Source organism: Hypanus sabinus, chromosome 2 (genome assembly GCF_030144855.1).
Source record: "Hypanus sabinus isolate sHypSab1 chromosome 2, sHypSab1.hap1, whole genome shotgun sequence".
In the NCBI taxonomy this organism is placed as follows: domain Eukaryota; kingdom Metazoa; phylum Chordata; class Chondrichthyes; order Myliobatiformes; family Dasyatidae; genus Hypanus; species Hypanus sabinus.
The window spans coordinates 96,879,626-96,901,697 of NC_082707.1; the positions used below are offsets into that span (position 1 = coordinate 96,879,626).

The 22,072-nt window shown below is 43.4% G+C and overlaps 1 protein-coding gene across 2 annotated transcripts in view; it reads left to right on the forward strand.

Annotated features, from left to right (window-relative positions):
* The window catches only part of LOC132381492 (anoctamin-7-like), a 196,531-nt gene that overhangs the window by 158,861 nt on the left and 15,598 nt on the right, over positions 1-22,072 (forward strand). For both annotated transcript variants that reach the window (XM_059950934.1, XM_059950943.1), the window contains exon 23: positions 6,240-6,359. In XM_059950934.1, the coding sequence (XP_059806917.1) occupies positions 6,240-6,359 (120 nt within the window). The remainder of the gene's footprint in view (positions 1-6,239; positions 6,360-22,072) is intronic.

Genomic DNA, 22,072 nt, shown 5'->3' on the forward strand with positions numbered 1-22,072 from the left:
ATTACTAAAGACGGGGCAACCCCTCTGCCCACTAAGGTAGATGCGGTCCGCCTCTTCCCCCGACCCACCACGATCAAAGGCCTTCAGGAACTCGTAGGTATGGTCAATTTCTACCACCGCTTCCTCCCTTCAGCTGCCCGGATCATGCGCCCCCTGTTCGCCCTGATGTCGGGTCCGAGCAAGGACATTACCTGGGACGAGGAGTCCGCCGCCGCTTTCGTTCAAACGAAGGAAGTTTTGGCGGACGCCGCAATGCTAGTACATCCCAGAATGGACGCCCCTACCGCCCTCACAGTGGACGCATCTAACACGGCAGTCGGTGGGGTGCTGGAGCAACTCATCGCAGGTCGCTGGCAACCCCTGGCGTTTTTCAGCAAACACCTGCGGCCACCCGAGCTCAAGTACAGTGCTTTCGACCGGGAACTGTTGGCGCTCTACCTGGCAATCCGGCATTTCAGGTACTTCCTAGAAGGTCGGCCCTTCACCGCGTTCACGGACCATAAACTGCTTACCTTTGCGTTTACGAAAGCGTCCGACCCCTGGTCGTCCCGCCAGCAGCGCCACCTGTCCTACATCTCTGAATACACGACGGATGTCCAGCACGTCTTGGGTAAGGACAATGTCATGGCGGATGCGCTCTCTCGCCCTACCGTTCATGCCCTTTCCCAAGGGGTAGACTTTGAGGCACTGGCAGAGGCACAGCAGGCGGATGAGGAGATTCCGAGTTACAGAACCGCAGTCTCCGGTTTGCAGCTCCAGGACCTACCCTGTAGGCCCGGGTGAGAGGACCCTACTCTGTGACGTCGCCACCGGCCAGCCCCGTCCCGTCGTCCCGACAGCCTGGCAGCGCCATGTTTTCGACTCCATTCATAACTTGGCGCATCCCTCCATCCGGACAACTGTCCGGATGGTTTCCAGCAGCTTCGTTTGGCATGGACTCCGCAAACAGGTCAGTGAATGGGCCAAAATGTGCATGCACTGCCAGACGGCCAAGGTGCAGCGGCACACCGAAGCCCCACCGCAGCAGTTCCATCCCGCCCACCGGCGTTTCGACCACATTCATGTGGATATTGTGGGCCTCCTGCCAGTGTCGCGCGGAGCGCAGCAACTCCTGACTATCGTGGACTGGTTCACAAGATGGCCAGAGGCGGTCCCGCTCACCGACACCACCTCCGAAACTTGCGCCCGAGCCCTGATCACCACCTGGATATCTCGCTTTGGTGTACCGGCCCACATTACCTCCGACAGAGGTGCCCAGTTCACCTCCAGCCTGTGGTCAGCTATGGCCAGCCTTTTGGGGACTCAGCTGCACCACACCACTGCCTACCACCCACAGTCGAACTGGCTAGTGGAGCGTTTCCACCGTCACCTGAAGTCGGCCCTCATGGCCCGCCTGCGAGGAGCCAACTGGGCGGACGAGCTTACCTGGGTCCTACTCGGCATCCGCACAGCGCCCAAGGATGACCTACACGCCTCGTCGGCCGAGCTGGTATACGGCACGCCCCTGGTCGTCCCCGGGGAGTTCCTACCAGCCCCATGGGGGCAAGAGAAAGATCCCGCAGCAGTCCTGGGCAGACTACGCGAGAAGCTCGGTAACCTGGCCCCCATACCCACTTCACAGCACGGGCGGAACCCGACCTGCGTACCCAAAGACCTGCAGAACTGTAAGTTTGTGTTTGTACGAAGGGGCGGGCATCGGCCACCGCTACGGCGGCCATACGAGGGGCCGCTTATGGTGCTTCAGAACAACGGGTCCACGTTCGTGCTGGACGTTGGGGGGAAAGAGGAGGTTTTCACCGTGGACCGACTCAAACCGGCCCATGTGGACCTGGTGCAACCGGCCGAGTTTCCGGCACCTCGGCGCAGAGGCCGACCTCCCAAGCAGGTTCCGGCCCAGACTGTGGACATTGGGGGGTGTATCGCCGGTTCTTCGGGGGGGCGACCCATTTCCTGGCACATCTGAACCGGCTCACAATTAGCCAGCATTCCGGCTAAGGGAGATAGCCTACGGGGGTTTGCGAGCACAGAGCTTTGGAGCCTTTGCGCCACAGGGGGCAGGTTGAGGGAGGCTTAAAAGTGAGGCTGAGGATTTCGAATAAAGTTTTTTTCCTTCGACTGCAGTTACCGACTCTGTGTTGTAATTTTAGCGCTGCATGTAGCACACCGCTACACTTTCTAAATTGCCGAAATGAATTGACAACCCGATAGTTAAACATACTTTGCGTATATGGTTTCAATTTCGGAGATTTTTTGGGTTGACTCAATTCGTTTTAAATAGTCCTATTGTATCTAATTGTTTTTTCCATCCTTCCATTATAGATCAAGCTTATTCAGCTTGGAAAACTAAGGGATTACTAAGATTTTCTGATTTATTTTTAGACAATTGTTTCATGTCTTTTGAGCAATTATCCAACAAATATAACTTGCCTAGATTTCATTTTTTTTAGATATTTACAGATTAGACATTTTTTAAGCTCTGTACTCCCTATGTTTCCAAATTTTGTGCCTTCAGATATTTTGGAGAGTTTATTTGAATTAGACCCTTTTCAAAAAGGGCTTATTTCAAAACTTTATAATATAATTATGAAGATACGTTCAGAGCCTCTTTATAAGACTAAAAAGGATTGGGAAAGAGAGCTTAACCTTATTATTTCTAGTGAGAATTGGGATAGAATTCTTCAATTAGTTAATACATCATCGATATGTGCCAAACATTCATTAATACAATTTAAGGTCGTACATAGGGCCCATATGTCCAAGGATAAATTAGCTCATTTTTACTCTCATATTAGTCCTATTTGTGATAGACGTCAATCTGAAATTGCATCTTTAACTCATATGTTTTGGTCTTGTTCATTTTTGGAGAAATATTGGAAAGATATTTTTGATATTATTTCTGCGGTTTTGAATATTGATTTACAACCCATCCTATTACCGCAATTTTTGGTTTACCAATGTTAGATTCACAGCATTTATCTTCTTCTGCCCATCAAATGATTGCATTTCTAACTCTGATGGCTAGAAGATCTATATTGTTGAATTGGAAAGAAATTAATCCTCCCACTGTATTTAATTGGTTCTCTCAAACTATGTTATGTTTAAATTTAGAAAAAATTAGAAGTGGTACTTTTGAGATTCTATTAAATTTGAAAAGTTATGGAGACCATTTATTCAACATTTTCATATGATGTAATATGACCCTGTTCCAAGTTCATTTGATTTCCCAGCTTTTAGCTTATGTATGTTGAGAGGACCAGAAGTGATGGCATTGATGAATACTTATTTTTGTGAGATATTATAAACAGCCCACTTTTTTTTTCTCTCTCTCTCTTTTTTGCTTCTTTTTTCTTCTATATTAGTTATTAGTTATTAGATTAGTAGATTAGCTAGTTTTGCATTATATATTTTTTTATTTTTTTCTTTCATTTTTCTGTTTTTTTATATCATATATTATGAAATATTTAGACTTACCATGTTCATACATATATTTTATGGCTTATGTCTTGGTAAACTCATTTATATTGTAACTATTATGTATGCTTTTTTTCATATGTAATGGAATTTGTATGTTGGTAATTTCTTTATCAATATATCATTTGTATTCTGTTCATATTACTAATAATAATAAAAAGATTTAGAAAGAAAAGAAAGACAGTAAGCAAAGAAGGAATTGTCCTGAACAGAAGGTGGAAAGGTTGCTTATTATTATTTTCGAATAAAAATGACTGGTACTTAAAATTCATCTTCATTTACCCAGAATGGAATGGTTGCCATGTGTAGTAATGTTGGGCAGGCTGGCTTGGATTTGCTAGGGTTTAGAAGAATGAGACAGAATTGAAACAAACAGAATTCTGAAGGATTTTGACAAGGTGCATTTGGAAATGTTGTTTCCTCTTGTAGAATCATCCAGAATTAGAAGTGACCATTGAAAAAATAAGTGGTTTCCCATCGAAAGCAGAGAAAAGGCAGATTTTTATTAGAGTTGAGAGGGAGATGGAATTGACTTTATTACTAACATCCTTCATATGCATGAGGAGTAAAAATCTTTACATTACATCTCCGTCTAAATGTGCAAGATGCAAATTATAGTAATTTATAATAAATAGTACATACAACAGGATCGTCAGTATAACATAGAAATACTGTTGTGTCAGCATGAGTTAACCATTCTGATGGCCTGGTGGAAGAAGCTGTCCCGGAGCCTTTCGGTCCTGACTTTTATGCTGCTGTACCGTTTCCCGGATGGTAGCAGCTGGAACAGTTTGTGGTTGGGGTGACTCGGGTCCCCAATGATCCTTCGGGTCCTTTTTACACACCTGTCTTTGCAAATGTCCTGAATAGTGGGAAGTTCACGTCTACAGATGCACTGGGCTGTCTGCGCCACTCTCTGCAATATCCTGCGATTGAGGGAGGTACAGTTCCCATACCAGACAGTGATGCAGCCAGTCAGGATGCTCTCAATCATTCCCCTATAGAAAGAATTAGGGGGTCCATACCAAACTTCTTCAACCGTCTGAGGTGAAAGAGGTGCTGTTGTGCTTTTTTCACCACACAGCCGGTATGTACAGACCACATGAGGTCCTTGGTGATGTGTTTGCTGAGGAACTTAAACCTGTTCACCCTCTCAACCCCAGATCCATTGATGTCACTAGGGGTTAGCCTGTCTCCATTCCTCCTGTAGTCCACAGCCAGCTCCTTTGTTTTTGTGACATTGAGGGAGAGGTCGTTTTCTTGACTCCACAGTGTCAGGGTGATGACTTCTCTGTGGGCTGCCTCATTATTATTTGAGGTTAGGCCAATCAATGTAGTATCAGCAGCGAAGTTAATCAGCAGATTGGAACAGTGGGTGGTGACACAGTCAAGGGTATACAGAGAGTAAAGGAGGGGTGTTAGGACACTTACCTGAGGATCAGAGGGGCAGAGGTGAGGGAGCCCACTCTTACCATGTGCCAGCAATCTGACAGTAAGTCCAGGATCCAGCCTCACAAGGCAGGGTGAAGGCCGAGGTCTCTGAACTTCTTGTCAAGCCTGGAGGGAATTATGGTGTTGAATGCTGAACTGTAGTTCAAGAACAGCATTCTCACATAAACGTCCTTCTTCTCCAGATGTGTAAGGACAGTGTGTAGAACAGTGGTTATTGCATCATCTGTCGACCAGTTGTGTCGGTAGGCGAATTGTGGGGGGTCCGGTGTGGGTGGTAGCATGCTGCAGACATACTTGACCAGCCTCTGAAAGCGTTTGCCTATTATTAAGGTGAGTGCAACAGGAGGCCAGTCGTTCAGACGTGTTGCTTTGGTCTTTTTTGGTACAGGGACAATGGTGGATAACTTGAAGCAGGAGGGCACTCTACACTGGGAGAGGGAGAGATTAAAAATGTCTGTAAACACTCCTGCCAGTTGTTCCACGCACATCTGAGTACCCGCCCTGGGATGCCGCCCGGTCCCGCAGACTTGCGACTGTCCACTCGTTGGAAACTCCTGCCTCAGAGATGACCAAGTTGCTGGTTGCATCATCTGCAGGTCTCCTCAGCTGCTCAGTGTTGGTGACATCGAATCGAGCGTCACAAAAATTTAGCTGTAAGATGTAAAATGAACATGGGAACCCCAATCACAGGATTAGAAAACTGGAACACAACACACATAATTCAAACACTGCACAAAGATTAATTGGAATTTGAAAATCATCACAGAAATAGAAGTTGTGTGACAGGAATTCAATAAGAGTTTTAAGGTGAGGAATGTTGCGTGATGTGGAGATTGAAGGGTTCTAGATAGAGGCAATGCAGAAATTTTGGGAGTGAGATTGAATGTTTGATTAAGATAGAAAGAATGCACCGATGTGCAGGAGTGAAGCAGAGTAGGTGATCTGCCATTGCCCTAACAAGCTAAAAGGATGCAGGAGGTTTAAACTTCAAGATATGAGGTCGCATTGGAATTGGTATATTATTGTTATATGTGCTGACATATCGTGAAAACCTTTGTTTGTGTACCACCCGTGCAGTTCATGTCATACATAGGGCAATTGTCATCGAAAAGAAAACAGAATGCCAAATACAGAGAAAATGCAATGGAGGCAGACAAATAAAGTGAAGGTAGTTGGTGTGATGTATTGCATTGCTGTCAGTGACAATTAAAGGCATGGAGAGCTGAATGCACGCTTCAGCAACACTTACCTCTTTTGGTTGCTACACAAAGACACTTCTCTGTATCTTCACTCCCTCATCTCTGTCCTTCCTGCAGCACGTGGTGTTCTTCATTGCACGAATGATCGATTTGCTAGTCCCAGATGTGCCTGAGTCGGTAGAAATAAAGATGAAGCGGGAACAGTACATGGCAAAGCAAGCCCTGGCTGACAACCAGGTAATTCTATCAAGGAACCAATTACTTTGTAGCAGAAAAAATGAACTGTGAGAAACTGCAAGCATGAGATTGTGGTGAGAGCTACTTGTGGAGATTTTTTTTTAATAAGTGAGTGGAACCTGTCAGGACATCCTGTTTCGGCTATTAGGCATCTGGCAAAGGCCAATGAAAAAGAAGAGCTATTATGTGAGTGGGTCAGGGTTAGAATGGGGAGCTGAGGCCTTGGCACAAGAGGTTTTGGCAAGAAGAGGCAGAAACTAAGGTAAGTTTCTTTCCTTAAAGCAGTGGGAAGGACAGTCAAATCAATGGACGGTTCATCTTGTAGGATATGGGAAGATAGGGAGACATCCGGTATCACTGATGACTACCCCTGCAAGAAGTGAACCAGTTGCAGCATCTTGCAGACCACATTAGGGAACTGGAGCTGGAACTGAATGACCTTTGGGCTCATTTGGAAGTCAGAGTGGTTGATTTCTAAGAGGTGCGTTAATAGGTAGGTTGGTGCACCTGAGGTGCAGCATATAGGTAACAGGGTGACTGTCAGGAGAGAGTAAAGGGATGGACAGTCAGGGCAGGGTAGGCCTTTTGCCACTGCCCTCAACAATAAATATATTGTTCTGGATACTACCAGGGTGTGGAATGACCCAGCAGAGGAAAACCACAGCAGTCAGGTCTCTGGCACTGAATCTGGCTCTGTGACTTCGAAGGGAAAGAGAGTGAGGAGGCGGGCAGAGGTGATAGGGGATTCATTGGGAACAGTCAGGAGATTCTGTGGATGAGAACAAGATTTCCGGATGGTATCTTGCCTTCCAGATGCAGGGGTCAGGGACATGTCAGATTGAGTCCATAGTTTAAGAGGAAGGGTGAGCAGCCTGAGGTCATGACCTATGTCAGCAGCAGAAAAGCACCAACTTAATTCAGTGACCAATTCATTCGGTACGGTAGGCACCTAATTAACTGACCACTGAGTGTATAAGGGTGGAACTGACGAATGAGAAAAGGACTATCATGCTAGTGGGATTATATAATACCAATAGTCTTTGGCATTTAAAGGAGCAAATTTGTAGAGAGAGATAGCAGGCAGTTGCAAGAAAAATAAGCTTGTAGTGTTAGGTGATTTTAACTTTCCACAACATTGACTGAGGTTCCCACCCTGTAAGAGGACTGGGTGGAAAAGAGTTTGCCAAATGTGTTCAGGAAAGTTTCCTTAACATATTGAGAGTAGAGGTTGCACATTCCTGTTAGAATTGAATGTAAGGCTAATAGGTTTAGGGAGCCTAGGTTTTTGACAGATATTGAGGTCTGGTTAAGGAGGAGGAGGTGCATAGCATTTATTATATAGGCAGCAGATGTCTGCGTAGATTTTAGCAAGGCCTTTGATGCATGGGAAGCTGGTCCAGAAGCTTGGCATTCAAGGGAAGCCAGAGAGTGGTCGCAGATGGTTGAATCTGAGACTAGTGGTGTGCCACAGTGATCGGTGCTGTTTGTCGTCTATATCAACAATCTGGACCAGCAAATTTGTGGATAATAGAAAGATTGTGGAAGCCGACAGCAAGAACGCCAATCAAAGTTTGCTGTAGGATCTGGTCCAGCTTGACAAGTGGGCTGGAAAATAGCAGATGAAATTTAATGCAGACAAGTGTGAGGTGTTGCACTTTAGGAGGACAAACCAGGGTAGGTTTGTATGGTGAATGATCGGGCACTCGGGAAAGTGATAGGACAAAGGGATCATGGAATACAGATCCATAATCCCTGAATGCAATGTCACAGGTAGATAGGGTCATAAGGAGAGCTTTTGACACATTGACCTCCATGAATGAGAGTCTTGCGTACAGGAGTTGGGATATTATAGAGAGAGATTAGTTAGATTAGGATCTTTATTCTCCGGGTCATAGGAGAATTTAATGGGGTTAAATAGAGTTGATAGAGACAAAATTAAGATGGGTATAGATTGGTTAAATGCATGCAAGATGAGGTTGTGTGAGACTAGAACTAGAGATCAAAGGTTAAGGGTGAAAGGAGAAATATTTAAGGGGAAGCTGAAGTGGAACTTCACTCAGAACATGGTGCAGGTGTCAGTGCAACCAGGTGGTTTGGGTTCAACTGCAACATATAACGGTTTGGATAGGTACATGAATGAGAGAGGTATGGAGCTATGGCCCAGACGTGGGTCGATATGAGTAGGCAGAGTAACAGTTTTGGCACAAACTAAATGGGCCAAAGGGCCTGTTTCTGTGCTGTAGTGCTCTATGACTCCTGAAGAACTCACTGAATCAGGCAGCATCTGAGTGTGTGTCAACGTTTTGGGCTCCTTGTCAATGTCATAATGCAAGGTTGTCAGGTAGTCAGTGAATCCCAGTTTGAATCATGTAAAATTCTGATGGGCTATCTGCTGGTTTATAACTTCAGAAATATTATATTCCATCAAATAGACAATAATTCTTTGCCTGACCCCATAAATTTCCTGAATTCCAATGGAAACAAACAGGTGAAGTGGCTCTGACTCTGGGAATTATAGACCTGCTCCAGATATTCTTTCAAGTCCAATAGCATCAAACTTTCCTGTAAGCATGTGTGCCACATAATTTGGGCATTTTGTTGAATTGGCTAAAATTCAACCCAAACTAACTGTGAATAGAATAAGAAGAGTGTAAAAATTGTAATTTCATGCATTCCTCTCTGAATGTTTCTCCCACGTTCCAATAGGTGGTGTCATTGAGCAAAATATAGAGATTAATTCTATGTACAGTATATGTCAGTGAGTCCCTGGTTAAGAGTGGAGCTTCCTGATCAAAGAGGAAGTGACGGCAACGCTTCATACTTAAAGGGGGAGACACAGATTATCCCACTTAGGAGGAGGGGTAAGAGTCTCCCTGCTTAGAGGAACAGAGGGGGGAGCTCCCTGATAAATTATTGAGAGACGGAGAGAATTCCTGCTTAAAGAAGAGGAAAGGGTTCAAAAGTTCAAAGTAAATTTATATGTCACCATACACAGCAGTAAGATTCATTTTCTTGTAGGCATAATCAATAAATCCATGAATAGAATAATAACCATAACAGAATCAGCGGAAGACTGCACCAACTTGGGTGTTGAGCCAGTGTGAGAAAGACAGCAAAAAGTGTACTGACACAAAAAGAAAGTAGTAATAATAAGTAAATAAGTATTGAGTGTATGAGACAAAGAGTCCTTAAAAGTGACTCCATAGTTTGTAGGAACATTTCAATGATGAGACAAGTGAAACTGAGTGAAGTTATCCCCTTCGGTTCAAGAGCCTGATGACTGAGGGGTGTCAGATCTGGTGATTTTCGATTTGCAGGTTCTTTTAGAAGTCCAAGAATTAGTTGCAAACTTGTGGATTTGCTATATTGTTTATTTAAAGTTTAAACAAAGAACAGGCACAAAGCATATGACACTAAAGGAAAGAACTTGGAACAAAGACAAAGACGTAATCAACCATGGTGAATTTTGCAGAGACAGACACTTCTATACCAAGCTAAGGCAAATTCCTAGGATAAGTGAAGGGCCTATTAGAAGACACGCAGGCATGTTTAACAACTAACCAATGAAAAATGACAGATGATAAACTTATATACCTTTGCCACCAGTAGGTGGAGTCTAACACCACATATTGTGAAAATACAATTTAAAAATGCAAATTATTAGTAAAGCTACAATTTTGGTCTTGTTACAACTTATTAATTCAACTAATACCTTATTAAAAGCATAAAAACTGATGCCAACAATTCCTCTTTGATCCTAAATCACACATTTAGAATAATTACCTCTGAAAATTCAGAGGCAGAAAAAACTTGAAATATCTACATTACAGAGTAATAAAAAGCTAGTTCAGTTGTACAATATTGAAGAATATATACAGTATATGTTCTAAGCATTTATTGCATTACATCATAATTGGATACATCTGGCATGCTCATACAAATTTGGATTATTATATTTTGGTGATGATCATCTTCAAAATAAACATTAAAAATGTAGATTATGATCGTGCATATTATATATTGAAATTTAGTACTGAGTAACCCCAGCTCCCAAGACTGAAATGAATCTAGCTAAAGAAATCCCATGATTCAGTTTGCTGTAGTTTAGTAGCTACTTTATAAATGTGGTCAGCCACTAGTTATGTCTGGGACGACAATGTTCCAGAGATTGACTGTCCTCTGGGTGACAGAATGGCCAATTAGTTGAGCTTTTGCCTCTCATCTCTAGCAACCCAGGTTCCAAGTTTGCATGTACTCCCTGTGACCACAGGGCTTCCCTCAGGGGCTCCGCTTTCCTCCTGCTTTCTGAAGACACTATGATTCAATGAGACTTCCATCATTCTTCTGAACTCCAGAGCCGTCAAACACTTCATTCCCAGGATCATTCTGTGAACTTTCTCTGGACTCTATCCAATGCTAGCTCATTCTTTCTTTGATAAGGGTCCCAATAACCAAAGTCACCTTTATTTCCTCTCTTTGCCTCCTGCCAGTCAGCCAATTTTCTGTCCATGCTTGGATCTTTCCTGTGATACCCTGGGCTCTTATCTTGTTTGGCAGCCTCATGTGTGGGACTTTGTCAAAGGCCTTCTGAAAATCCAAGTAAGCAAAAACCACTGGCTCTCCTTTGTCTAGCCTGTCTGTTATTTCAAACAGATTTGTGAGGAAGTTTTCTCCTAAAGGAAACAATGCTAACTCCAACTCAAGTTAGAGGAACAACACCTTATATACCGGCTGGGTAGCCTCCAACCTGATGGCATGAACATTGACTTCTCTAACTTCCGTTAATTCCCCTCCTCCCCTTCTTACCCCATCCCTGATATATTTAGTTTTTTCCCCTCTCTGCCCATCACTCTGCCTGTTCTCCATCTCCCTCTGGTGCTCCCCTCCCCTTTTCTTTCTCCCTAGGCCTCCCATCCCATGATCCTTTCCCGTCTCCAGCTCTGTATCCCTTTTGCCAATCACCTTTCCAGCTCTTAGCTTCATCCCACCCCCTCCGGTCTTCTCCTATCATTTCGCATTTTCCCCTTCCCCTCCTACTTTCAAATCTCTTGCTATCATTCCTTTCAGTTAGTCCTGACGAAGGGTCTCGGCCCAAAATGTTGACAGTGCTTCTCCTTATAGATGCTGCCTGGCCTGCTGCGTTCCACCAGCATTTTGTGTGTGTTGCTTGAATTTCCAGCATCTGCAGATTTCCTCATGAATGCTAACTTCATCCTATTTTATCGTGTGCTTCCATGTACCCATAAGCTCATCCTTAATAATGGACTCTACCATCTTACCAACCACTGAAATCAGGATAACTTTTGCTTCTCTATCTTAAAGAGCGTTGTGACATTTGCAATTGTCCAGTCCTCCAGAACCATTCCAGACTCTAGTGATTCTTAAAAGTTCACTACTAATGCCTCCACCATCTCCACCGTATTTTGAATTCCACCAGGTGGTGGAATTATTGGGAACAGTGGAAGAATAGGTTCAAAGGAAAATTAGCGAGGAAAAAGATTGCCATGTGGGCTGGCACAGTCTTGATGGGTTGAATGGCAAGCATGTCATAAAGAAATATAGAACAGTTTGTAATATATGGACAATTTCATCCACATCTCAGTTATAATTACCCACTTATCTGTCTCCACTCATTCAAGACTCTCCCATCAGTGAAAACATCTCAACATTTACCCTGAGGGAGATATGTGCCCTTAAGGACATTTTCAACCTCTCACTGATATGGTCGGAAGTTATCACCTGTTTCAAAAGAGCAGCAATGATACCAGTGCCCAAGAAGAGTAGTGTGGGTTGCTTTAATGACTATCATCCAGCAGCACCCACGTCTACAGTGATGAAATGCTTTGAGATGCTGGTCACGGCCACAATTAACTCCTGCCCCAGCAAGGACCTGGACCCACTGCAATTTGCCTTTTGCCACATAATTTCAATGGCTCTTTGCATGGCCCTGCATCGCCTGGACAATACAAACTAGACATTGCTGTTCATTGACTATAGCTCAGCATTTAACACCATCATTCCCACAGTCTTGATCAATAAGCTACAGATCCTGGGCCTCTGTACCTCCCTCTGCAACTGAATCCTTGACTTCCTAACCAGAAGACCACTATCTATGTGGATTAGTAATAATATCTCCCTCTCACTGACGATCAACATTAACGCACCTCAGAGATATGTGCTTAGCCCACTGACCTACTCTCTCTATACCCGTGACTGTGTGACTAGGCATAGCTCAAATGCCATCTATAAATTTGCTGATGATACAACCATTGTTGGTCAAAACACAGATGGAGATGAGAAAGCGTACAGGAGCAAGATATACAAGCTAGTTGAGTGGTGTCACAGCAACAACCTTGCACTCAATGACCAAAGAGCTGATTGTGGATTTCAGGAAGGATAAGATGAGGGAATAAGAACCAATCCGTAGAGTCGAGAGAATGATCAGTTTCAAGTTCCTGGCTGTCAGGATCTAACCTGATCCCTACGTATTGATACAGCTATAAAGAAGACAAGACAGTGGCTATACCCCACTCGGAGTTTGAGGAGATTTGGTTTGGCACCTAAAACACTCAAACGTACAGATGTAACATGGAGAGCATTCTGACAGGTTCATCACTGTCTGGTAGTATGGGGGGGTGGGGGGGGGCTACTGCACAAGATCAACAGAAGCAACAGGAAGTTGTAAAATTATTCAGCTCCACCTTGGATACTAGCTTCCGTAGTGTTCATGACAGCTTCAAAGAATGGTGCATCAGAACGGCAGTGTCCATTATTAAGGACACCATTACCCAGGACATGCCCTCTTCTCATTGTTACCATCAGGAAGGAGGTACAGAAGCCTGAAGGCAAACACTCAGCGATTCAGGAATAACTTCTTCCCCTCTGCCGTCCGATTCCTGAATGGACATTGAACCCATGAACACTACCTCACTTTTTTTTAGAATATTATTTCTGTTTTAGCACTATTCTTAAGTTCTACTTGGAGTGCTACTCCTAGAGGTTTCATTATATGACTTCTGTGCATTTTTCTTGTTCCATCTATTTTTATACCTAATGATGAGAAAAAGAATATTTTTTTACTTTGCTTTTCTGATTTTTATATCTCCTGCATCATAAGGAAATTAATAAATTCCTGGAACATGTACAACACACTGGAGGAACTCAGCAAGTCGGGCAGCATCCATAGAAACGAACAGTCAACGTTTCGGGCCGTGACCCCCTGACAGGACTGAAGAGGGAAGGGCAGGGGCCCTATAAAGAAGGTGGGAGGGTGGGAAGGAGAAGGCCAGTAGGTGCCAGGTCAAAAACCAATAAGAGGAAAGATCAAAGGGTGGAGGGGAGGGGAAGCAGGGAGGGGATAGGCAGGAAAGGTGAAGAAGGAATGTAGGGGAAAGCACTATGGGTAGTAGAAGAAGGCGGAATCATGAGAGAGGTGATAGGCAGCTGGAGGAAGAGGCAGAGTGAAACTGGGATGGGTGAAGGGAGAGGGAGGGAATTACCGGAAGTTGGAGAATTCAGTGTTCATGCCAAGGGACTGGAGACTACCCAGACGGTATATGAGGTGTTGCTCCTCTAACCTAAGTTTGGCCTCATGGCAGTAGAGGAGGCCGTGTATGGCCATATCCGAATGGGAATGTGAAGCAGAGTTGAAGTCGGTGGCAACCGGGAGATCCTGTCTGTTGTGGTGGACGGAGCGGAGGTGCTCGACGAAGTGGTCCCCCAATCTGTTCTAGGACATCTCAAATGTCCTCTTTCTTTAAGAATTGTGGTTTCCCCTCTGCCGTCATCACTGATGCCCTCACCTGCATCTCCTCCATTTCCTGCACTTCAGCACTCATCCCATCCTCCTGTCACCACAACAGGGACCGAGTTCCCCTTTTCCCTTTGTTTCCCTCCCTGTTTCCCCTCCCCCACCCCTTGATCTTTCCTCTGATACATACCAGCCTTCTCCTTCCCACTCTCCCCCCACCCCTGCCCCCTCCCTCTTCAGTCCTGTCGAAGGGTCTCGGCCCAAAACATTGACTGTTTGTTTCCACGGATGCTGCCCGACCTGCTGAGTTACTCCAGTGTGCTGTGCGAGTTGCTTTGACCCCAGCATCTGCGGAGTATTTTGTGTTTAATAAATTCCTGGAGCCTGCAGGATACGCCTAAGGAACTGGTAACCCTGTCTAAGAAGCAAATTTCTGCAGTTAATATCTGCCTGGTTTGCAGGGAAGCATTCAAACAGATGCACACTGGACTGGTGAAAACAAAACACCCTCACCTTTATTGTGCGTCTCCAGAGTTGGTTCTAATCCCTTCCAGCGCCACAAAGCCTCGTTCATCTGCCTTTCTCTATTTCTAACCTTGTGTCTGCCTTCAAATGTAATCACATAATTTCTGGTATCCATACCTTCAATTCTTTCCCAACACCTCACCACCTCTTTATCTCTTATTTAAGACGCTCCTTAAACATTACAATAGACAATAGGTGCAGAAGTAGACCATTCGGCCCTTCGAATCTGCACCACCATTCAGGAAGCAAAATATGCTTGAAATGTAAATGAAAAGCAAATTGCTGGTTTAGGTGCAAGGCATCGTTAACAGAGTTAATACACAAACTCCCACAGCCCCCAACAACCCTGTGATTTCAGTCTCTGAGGCTGACATGAGAGCATCTTTCAGGAGGGTGAACCCTGGCCAGGATAGGGTTCATGGCTGGATACTGAAGACCTGAGCTGATCATCTGGCTGGACGGTACACTGATATCTTTAACCTCTTGCTTCAGCAGTCTGAGATACCCACCTGCTACAAGCAGGCTTCAATTATACTGGTGGTAACCTGCCTGAAAGACTATTGTCCAGTAGTACTTACATCCACTGTGCTTGGGATGTTGTTTATGAAACAAATCAACTCCTGCCTAAGGAGTGACTTGGATCAGTTTCAGTTTGCCTACTGTCACAACACGTCCACAGTAGATGCCATTTCATTGGCTCTTCACTCGATCCTGGAACATTGGACGCAAAGATCCATGGGACCCATCAGGATGCTCTTCATTGACTACAGCTATGCATTCATTATTATCTCTTCAAAACTAATTAATAAACTCCAAGATCTAGGCCTCAATACCTCCTTGTGCAATTGGATCCTCGATTTCCTCCTTTGCAGACCCCAGTTAGTTTGGATTGGCTACAACATCTCCTCTACAATCTCCATCAGCACAGATACACCTCAAGGATGTGTGCCTAGCCCCCTGATCTACTCGCTTTACACTTATCTCTGTGTGTCATAGCATAGCTCCAGTGTCGTATTCAGGTTTGCTGATGTCACTGGCTGAAGGAAAGGTGGTGACGAATCAATGTATGGGAGAGAGATTGAGAGTCTAGCTGAGTTGTGCCACAACAACAGCCTCTCACTCATTGTCGGTAAGACTTAGAAACTGCAAGAAGATGAAGCCAGAGGTTCATGAGCCAGTTCTCATCAGGGAAATCAGAGGTGGAGAGGGTCAGCAACTTTAACTTCATTTCAGAGGACCTGTCCTAGGTCCCACACATAAGTGCCATCACAAAGAAGGCACAACAGCACCTCTATTTACTTAGAAGTTTGTGAAGCTTTGGCATGTTATTGTCACTGACAAGCTTCTATAGATGTGTAATGGAGAGAATACTGACTGGTTACATCACAGCCTGGTATTGAAATACCAATGCCCTTAAACAGAAAAGCCCATTTTAAAAAAGTGGATACAACCCAGTCCATGGCAGGTGAAGCACTCCCCTCCACTGAGCACATCCACATGAGGCAGTGTCCCAGGAGGTCCCATTGAGGACCTTCACCACCAATGTCATGTTCCCTTCTTGCTCTTGCCATTAGGAAGGAGGTACAAGAGCCTTAGCACCCACACCATCAAATTCAGGGACAGTCATTACCCCTTGGCTGTCAGGCTCCTGAACCAGAGGGAATAACAGCACTCAATTTCACTCAATCCCAGCACTGAACTGTTCCTAGAACCCATGGACTCAGTTTCAAGGACTCTCATTCTCACCCTCTCTATATTTTTTGCTTATTTATTGTTTTGATTCATTTTTTTGTATTTGCACAGTTTGTTGTCTTTGCATGTGTTATTTTTTCCTATTTGTTTTGTATTTTTTTTCATTGATTCTATGGTATTTCTTTGTACCTACGGTGAATGCCCACAAGAAAATAGTACCTTAGGGTTGTCTATAGTGACATATCTGTACTCTGCAGTTTTTGAACTTTCAGGTCAACAAGATTTTTGTTTTTTCTTTTCCCCTTGCTTTCAACTTTTGTTTGGTAACTGTCCTGCACAAGTGCCTTGGGAATATTTAGTGTTGAATGCATGGGCCAGAATTAATGTTAGCTGACAACAGTTTCCCTTATGGTATCTTCACAACTGCATGCCACTGCTGTGTATGTGACCTTCTGTCAGGGTTTGTACACCCTTAGCCTTTGGATGAAAAATGTGCTCACAAGGCACTGAGAGTTTGTTGCAGTTTACAGTTCAAATACAAAACTCTATTTAAGAGTCTGTTCTACAGCAGAGGCAAGCAGGCAGCTTGATACCTTCCGAGATCTCCCACTCTGTGTGAGGAGATGTCTCAGTACGTATGAACACAACAGATGGGAACCGAGTGGAGAGGGCACTGTTGCAAAGCCGAGGGTATAGTTGAAGACTTACAACATATAGAAAGGCAGAGGGAACTGCAGGGATAATTCCAGAGAGAAACAGGTAGGGGCAGAAGGAAGCAAAGGGTGCAGGTGTTATGTTTGTAACTACAAAATATGAAACTAATTCAAAGAAAAAAAAGAGCTGAGAGATGTTACAAAGTTCATGTTTACTTTAAATGAGGCAAGTACATTTCGCATGGTAACATCACGACATATGCAATTCACTTATTTTTACATATAACCCATAATGAGTGATTAAACAATGCTTAATTAAACAATAAATTTACAATACTACTCAAACATTACTTAAATATTAAATACACAACACTCCTCTCTGCTTAACTATAAACTCCAACTCAATATAGAATGCATCTCAACTCAGTATACTATATAATACAACTAGTATATACAGACATCCACAGAACAGCACATTTTAAATTGTCCCATTGAGGCCTAAAGATTTAATCACTGTGGAGGATTCCTTACTCTTGTGGAATAGCATCTTTCCTGACAAGGGAGGTCACTCTGCTTGGCAGATGTCTGTGAAAGCAGTCTCAGGTTTAGAGCCTCCGTGATGGTTGTAGGAGTTGATTCTGATATTATAGAAAGTTTTCTGACAGCTCTGGACACATTTCTTCTCCTTCCTTTTTCTTCTTCTAGTTTGTGCATCTGAATCTCGGGAAGGTGAACTGATCACTGGAGTATTTTCTTATTAATCCTTCTATTGGTCCCTTTGCGATCTGGTTTCTCCTCTTGGTTTCCTCATCCACAACATCCTCTGACAAATCTCCATTCACTCCTTTCTTTTTGTCTTTCTATTTGTCCAGCTGGGCTTTGGTCTTTGCATCCACTTTTACAAGCAGCTTTTTGTCTCCCACTTGAAGGTCCCTCAATAATCTTAACGCAGAGTAGGTTCTAGTTCTTTATATTCATGAAAGCCCAACACTTGCAACTTCCCTGCAATTTCTTGAATCTCTTCCAGCTTAAATCTAAGCTGTATTTCACAAGTAGCTGCCTGATAAACATATCAGAAGCTTTTTTCCCAGATATGTTGCCTGCAAAAATCTGGGCAGCATTTCCTTGGTCCAATATCCTTTCCAACCAGAGGCACGGAGGTTGGCACCAACTCCTGTTTGTCCTCTGTTGGGCAACGGTTCATGGTGCACAGCATGGGGACAGTGTGGCATCATCCACAACCTTTCTTAATTTGCTTATGGTTGACTACTGCAGGGATGTGACATGTAAATGATGGATGGAAGTCCAATGAAGTCATAGTTGTCCTCCTGTTTTTACCATATACAGGCCCAATGTGGTTTGTTGGTTGTTCAATTTCACTGTTATGAATGTCATTCCCACACGAATTATCTTTTCTCCAGTATCTTTTCTCATTTTGTGGACTGACTGAAACAGCTGACCTGTGTCCAATTCCATTTTAATTAATTTACCTTTCACCATGGGATAATCCATATTGCATGTCTATTGTTAATTTACACATTGGAAATCTCAAGACTATGCAGTCCTGTGCCATTCTCATCATTATCAGGTTTTTCGTAAACCTGACACATTAGATTCTCCATTCTTCTGTAGATTAGAGCTTGTTTTGAAACTGCAGTTGAAATTGGAGCTTTTTCTCTTCCCTGTGCAGTCCATTTATTTTTGTCTGCCCAATATGCTATTGTTTGTCCATTTTTTAATGTTTTCTTGTAAGATCCTGCAAACTAAACAATCTCTTGGTGCCCATCAAGACAATCTCTTCAACTCAGCCACGTACACTGGAATGAACTACCCTTCCTTTTGATTTTGCTTATGAAACCTAAAACATTCTGCATTCAACAATGGTTTTGGTTCTAAACGTTCCTGCATTACTTTAACTATATTAGCAAAGCTCATTTTGGTTGGTGTAGTTGAAACAGTTAAACTTCAAAGCCAACTGTATGCCTTTAAATCCAATTCATCAGCAAAACTGGCACTCATTTCTCATTGGCTACTCCATTTGCTTCAAGATACTGTTCAATTAGCTCAGTATACATGAACCATCTATCTGTTGTGCAATTGAACACATCTATCTTTCCAAAGTAGCCACCCATTTCTGCTCTTTATTTATGAATATTACCTGGTACTTGCTATTTATGAGCCCATGAGGTGCACATGTATCAATTCACTTATTCTTATATAACCCACAATGAATTATTTAAATAAACAAGAATGCTTAATCAAACAAAATGTATGTAATATTACTCAAATACTACTGCAATATTAACTACACAGCAGTGGAAATTGCCAGGAAGCAAGGTGATTGCAATTTTCTTTGTAGGATACCCTCTGGCTATAAATTTGGACTAAGCTTTCATTCCTGTTTTTGAACTTTTGAACTAGCTTTGTGCAAAAGGGCAGAAATGGGCTGAAGACTAATGTTGAGGGAAAGGGGCAAAGGGGATAACCTAACAGGCAAAGAGCAATACAGCATGGAAACTCGTGCACACCAACCAAGATGCTCATCTAAGCTAGTCCTGTTTGCTCTCATTTGACCCTGTCCCTCTGAACCCTTCCTAACACAAGATGGGGAAGGGAAGTAGAGAGACCAAACAGAAAATACTAATGCAGCTGACTTCTCCCTCAGACAGACAAAGATTTCTGAACCAGCTCCAATAAGAGAGTATGGATTGAGAGAAGAGGATGGGAAGGGGTGGTCAGAGCAGTTTCCGCTCGCCAGGAACATCTCGGTATGAAAGAATTTGTCCAGAGACAGTTGAACAGGCATGTGAGCTAGTGATTACAGGGAGTGGAGGAGTTAGCTATAACACAACGAAGAGTCACAAAGCATGGAACTATGCCCCTCTTCCCAGCTAGACTATGCCAAGTACCATATCCCTCTAAACTGTTGCTATCTGTCCAAGTGCCTTTTTAATGTTATCATTATATCTCCCTTACCATTTCACTATCCTCTGTGTGGAGAAGTTGCCCTTCAGGTTCCTACTAATTCTATCCCTCTCACCTTAAATCCATGTCCTCTAGTTTTTGACCCTCTTACTCTGGGGAAAAAAAGACTGTGTATTTACCCTAACTATCCTGTTCATGATTGTATATAAGATCATTTCTCAGTCTACAACAATCCAAGCCAATGAAGTCTAGCTTCTTCACTAATTAAATTTTCTACATTGTATCCTGCAATGAAATCAGAAGAACATAGAGATTAAGTAGATTCCAGAGGTAAAAACAAGTTTAAAAAGTAACTTAACTTCACATAGTTTGATTTGTTATATTAGCTAGCTTGTGAGAAGGGATGGTGGTGGCAAAATGCTAGCTTATCAGTCAGATGAGGAGGAGGAAGAAGAGCTAGTAGGGTACTGGAAAAGTTGAAGGTGTCAGTGACCACTCAGTCTTTATTATCAAAATTCAAATGAAGTTTATTTGTCATTCAAACCATACATGGATACAACTGAATGAGGCAGTGTTTCTCTCGGGCTAAGGTACATAAACGTACACGCGCAATTAAAATAACAAGGAAGGGGTGAAAAAAGAACAGTCACATAAGAAAAAAAACTATGTACTTGTTCAAGGACGACTGCAAAGCAACATTTTTCCTTACCGTTGTAGATGGCCTGTAAACACAACAGACCATCTTTCTGAACCTTGTGAACTTGCTGTCTGGCAGTACACCTCCCCAGGGCTACGCTTTTCACTGCAAAGGTCATATCTAGATTTGACTTTCCAAAATGCAATACCTTGCACATCCAAATCAAACTCCATTTACCATTTTTCAACCCACTTAGCCAGCTGATGAAGGTCTTCCTGTAAATTTTTGGTACCCACCTTCTTTGCCCAGTATATCACCTATTTCAGTGTTACCTGCAAATTTATTAACCATGTGTGCATTGAAAAAGGATCTAGTGCTTTCCCAGCGTATATGACGAATAGACTTCTCAGGCTTCCAGCTGGGTGCAGGTATCGATTATAACCAACAATCAATAATAATTGATACTTGTATCCGGCCGGAAGCCCGAGGAGAATTTATTTTCGGGTGCGTTCTTATCCAAATCATCGATACTGATGACAGACAACAATAGGCCCAGCACTGACCCCTGATCCTCCAATCTGAGAAACAATCTCCCACCATTACCCTCTGCTTCTCCCATCAAGCCAATTAACCAGCTTTCCCAGGATTCCATACTAACCGTCCTCCAGAGCAGCCGACCATGTGGAACCTTATTAGAGGCCTTACTGAAGCCCAGAGAGACCACATGTACTGGCCTCCCTCATCATATTTCTTTAACACCTCATCAAAAAATACAATTTGGTTCAATGATGTGATCTCCCATGAATAAGTCCACACTGGCTACTCCTAACCAGCTCCTGTCTTTCCAGATGTATGTACATATATCTTGTATCACAGAATCCTCTTAGTAACTTACCTACCACAGATGTTAGATTTACTAGCCTATAGTAACCAGGTTTTCTTTGCGCCCTTCTTAACTAAAGACACAATGTTCAGTGGCCTTCATGAAGGAAACACCTCAGCCAGGGCTCCCATGATTTCTTCTCTAGCCTCCCACAATTTCCTGGATAAACCTGGTTAGGCTCTGCAGTTTTGTCAAAATTTGTACCTTTTAACACATCCGGTATCACTTCTACTGTAATACAGACTATCCCCAAGACCTCCCCATTTACTTTTTCCAAGTTTCAAAATCTTCACATCTTTCTCCACTGTAAAAATCGAGTAGAAATATTCATCAAGGACCTCGTCTATCTCCTGGCGCTCCATACAGAGGTCTCCCCTTTGGTCTCTGAGGGACTGAGAGGAAAATTGGATCAGCCAAGATGAAATGGCAGAGTAGACTTGATGGGCCAAAAGGCTTAATTCTGCTCCTATATCTTATGGTCTTATGGGCCCTTTTCCCCTTAATATACCATAAAATCTCATTGGCGTTCCCTTAACCTTCTCTGCCAAAGTCACCTCGTGCCCTCTTATTGTCCTGATTTTCTCCTCCTCCTGCATCCTATACACTTCTCCAGGGATTTGCTTATTCCCAGCTGCCTTTGCCTGATCA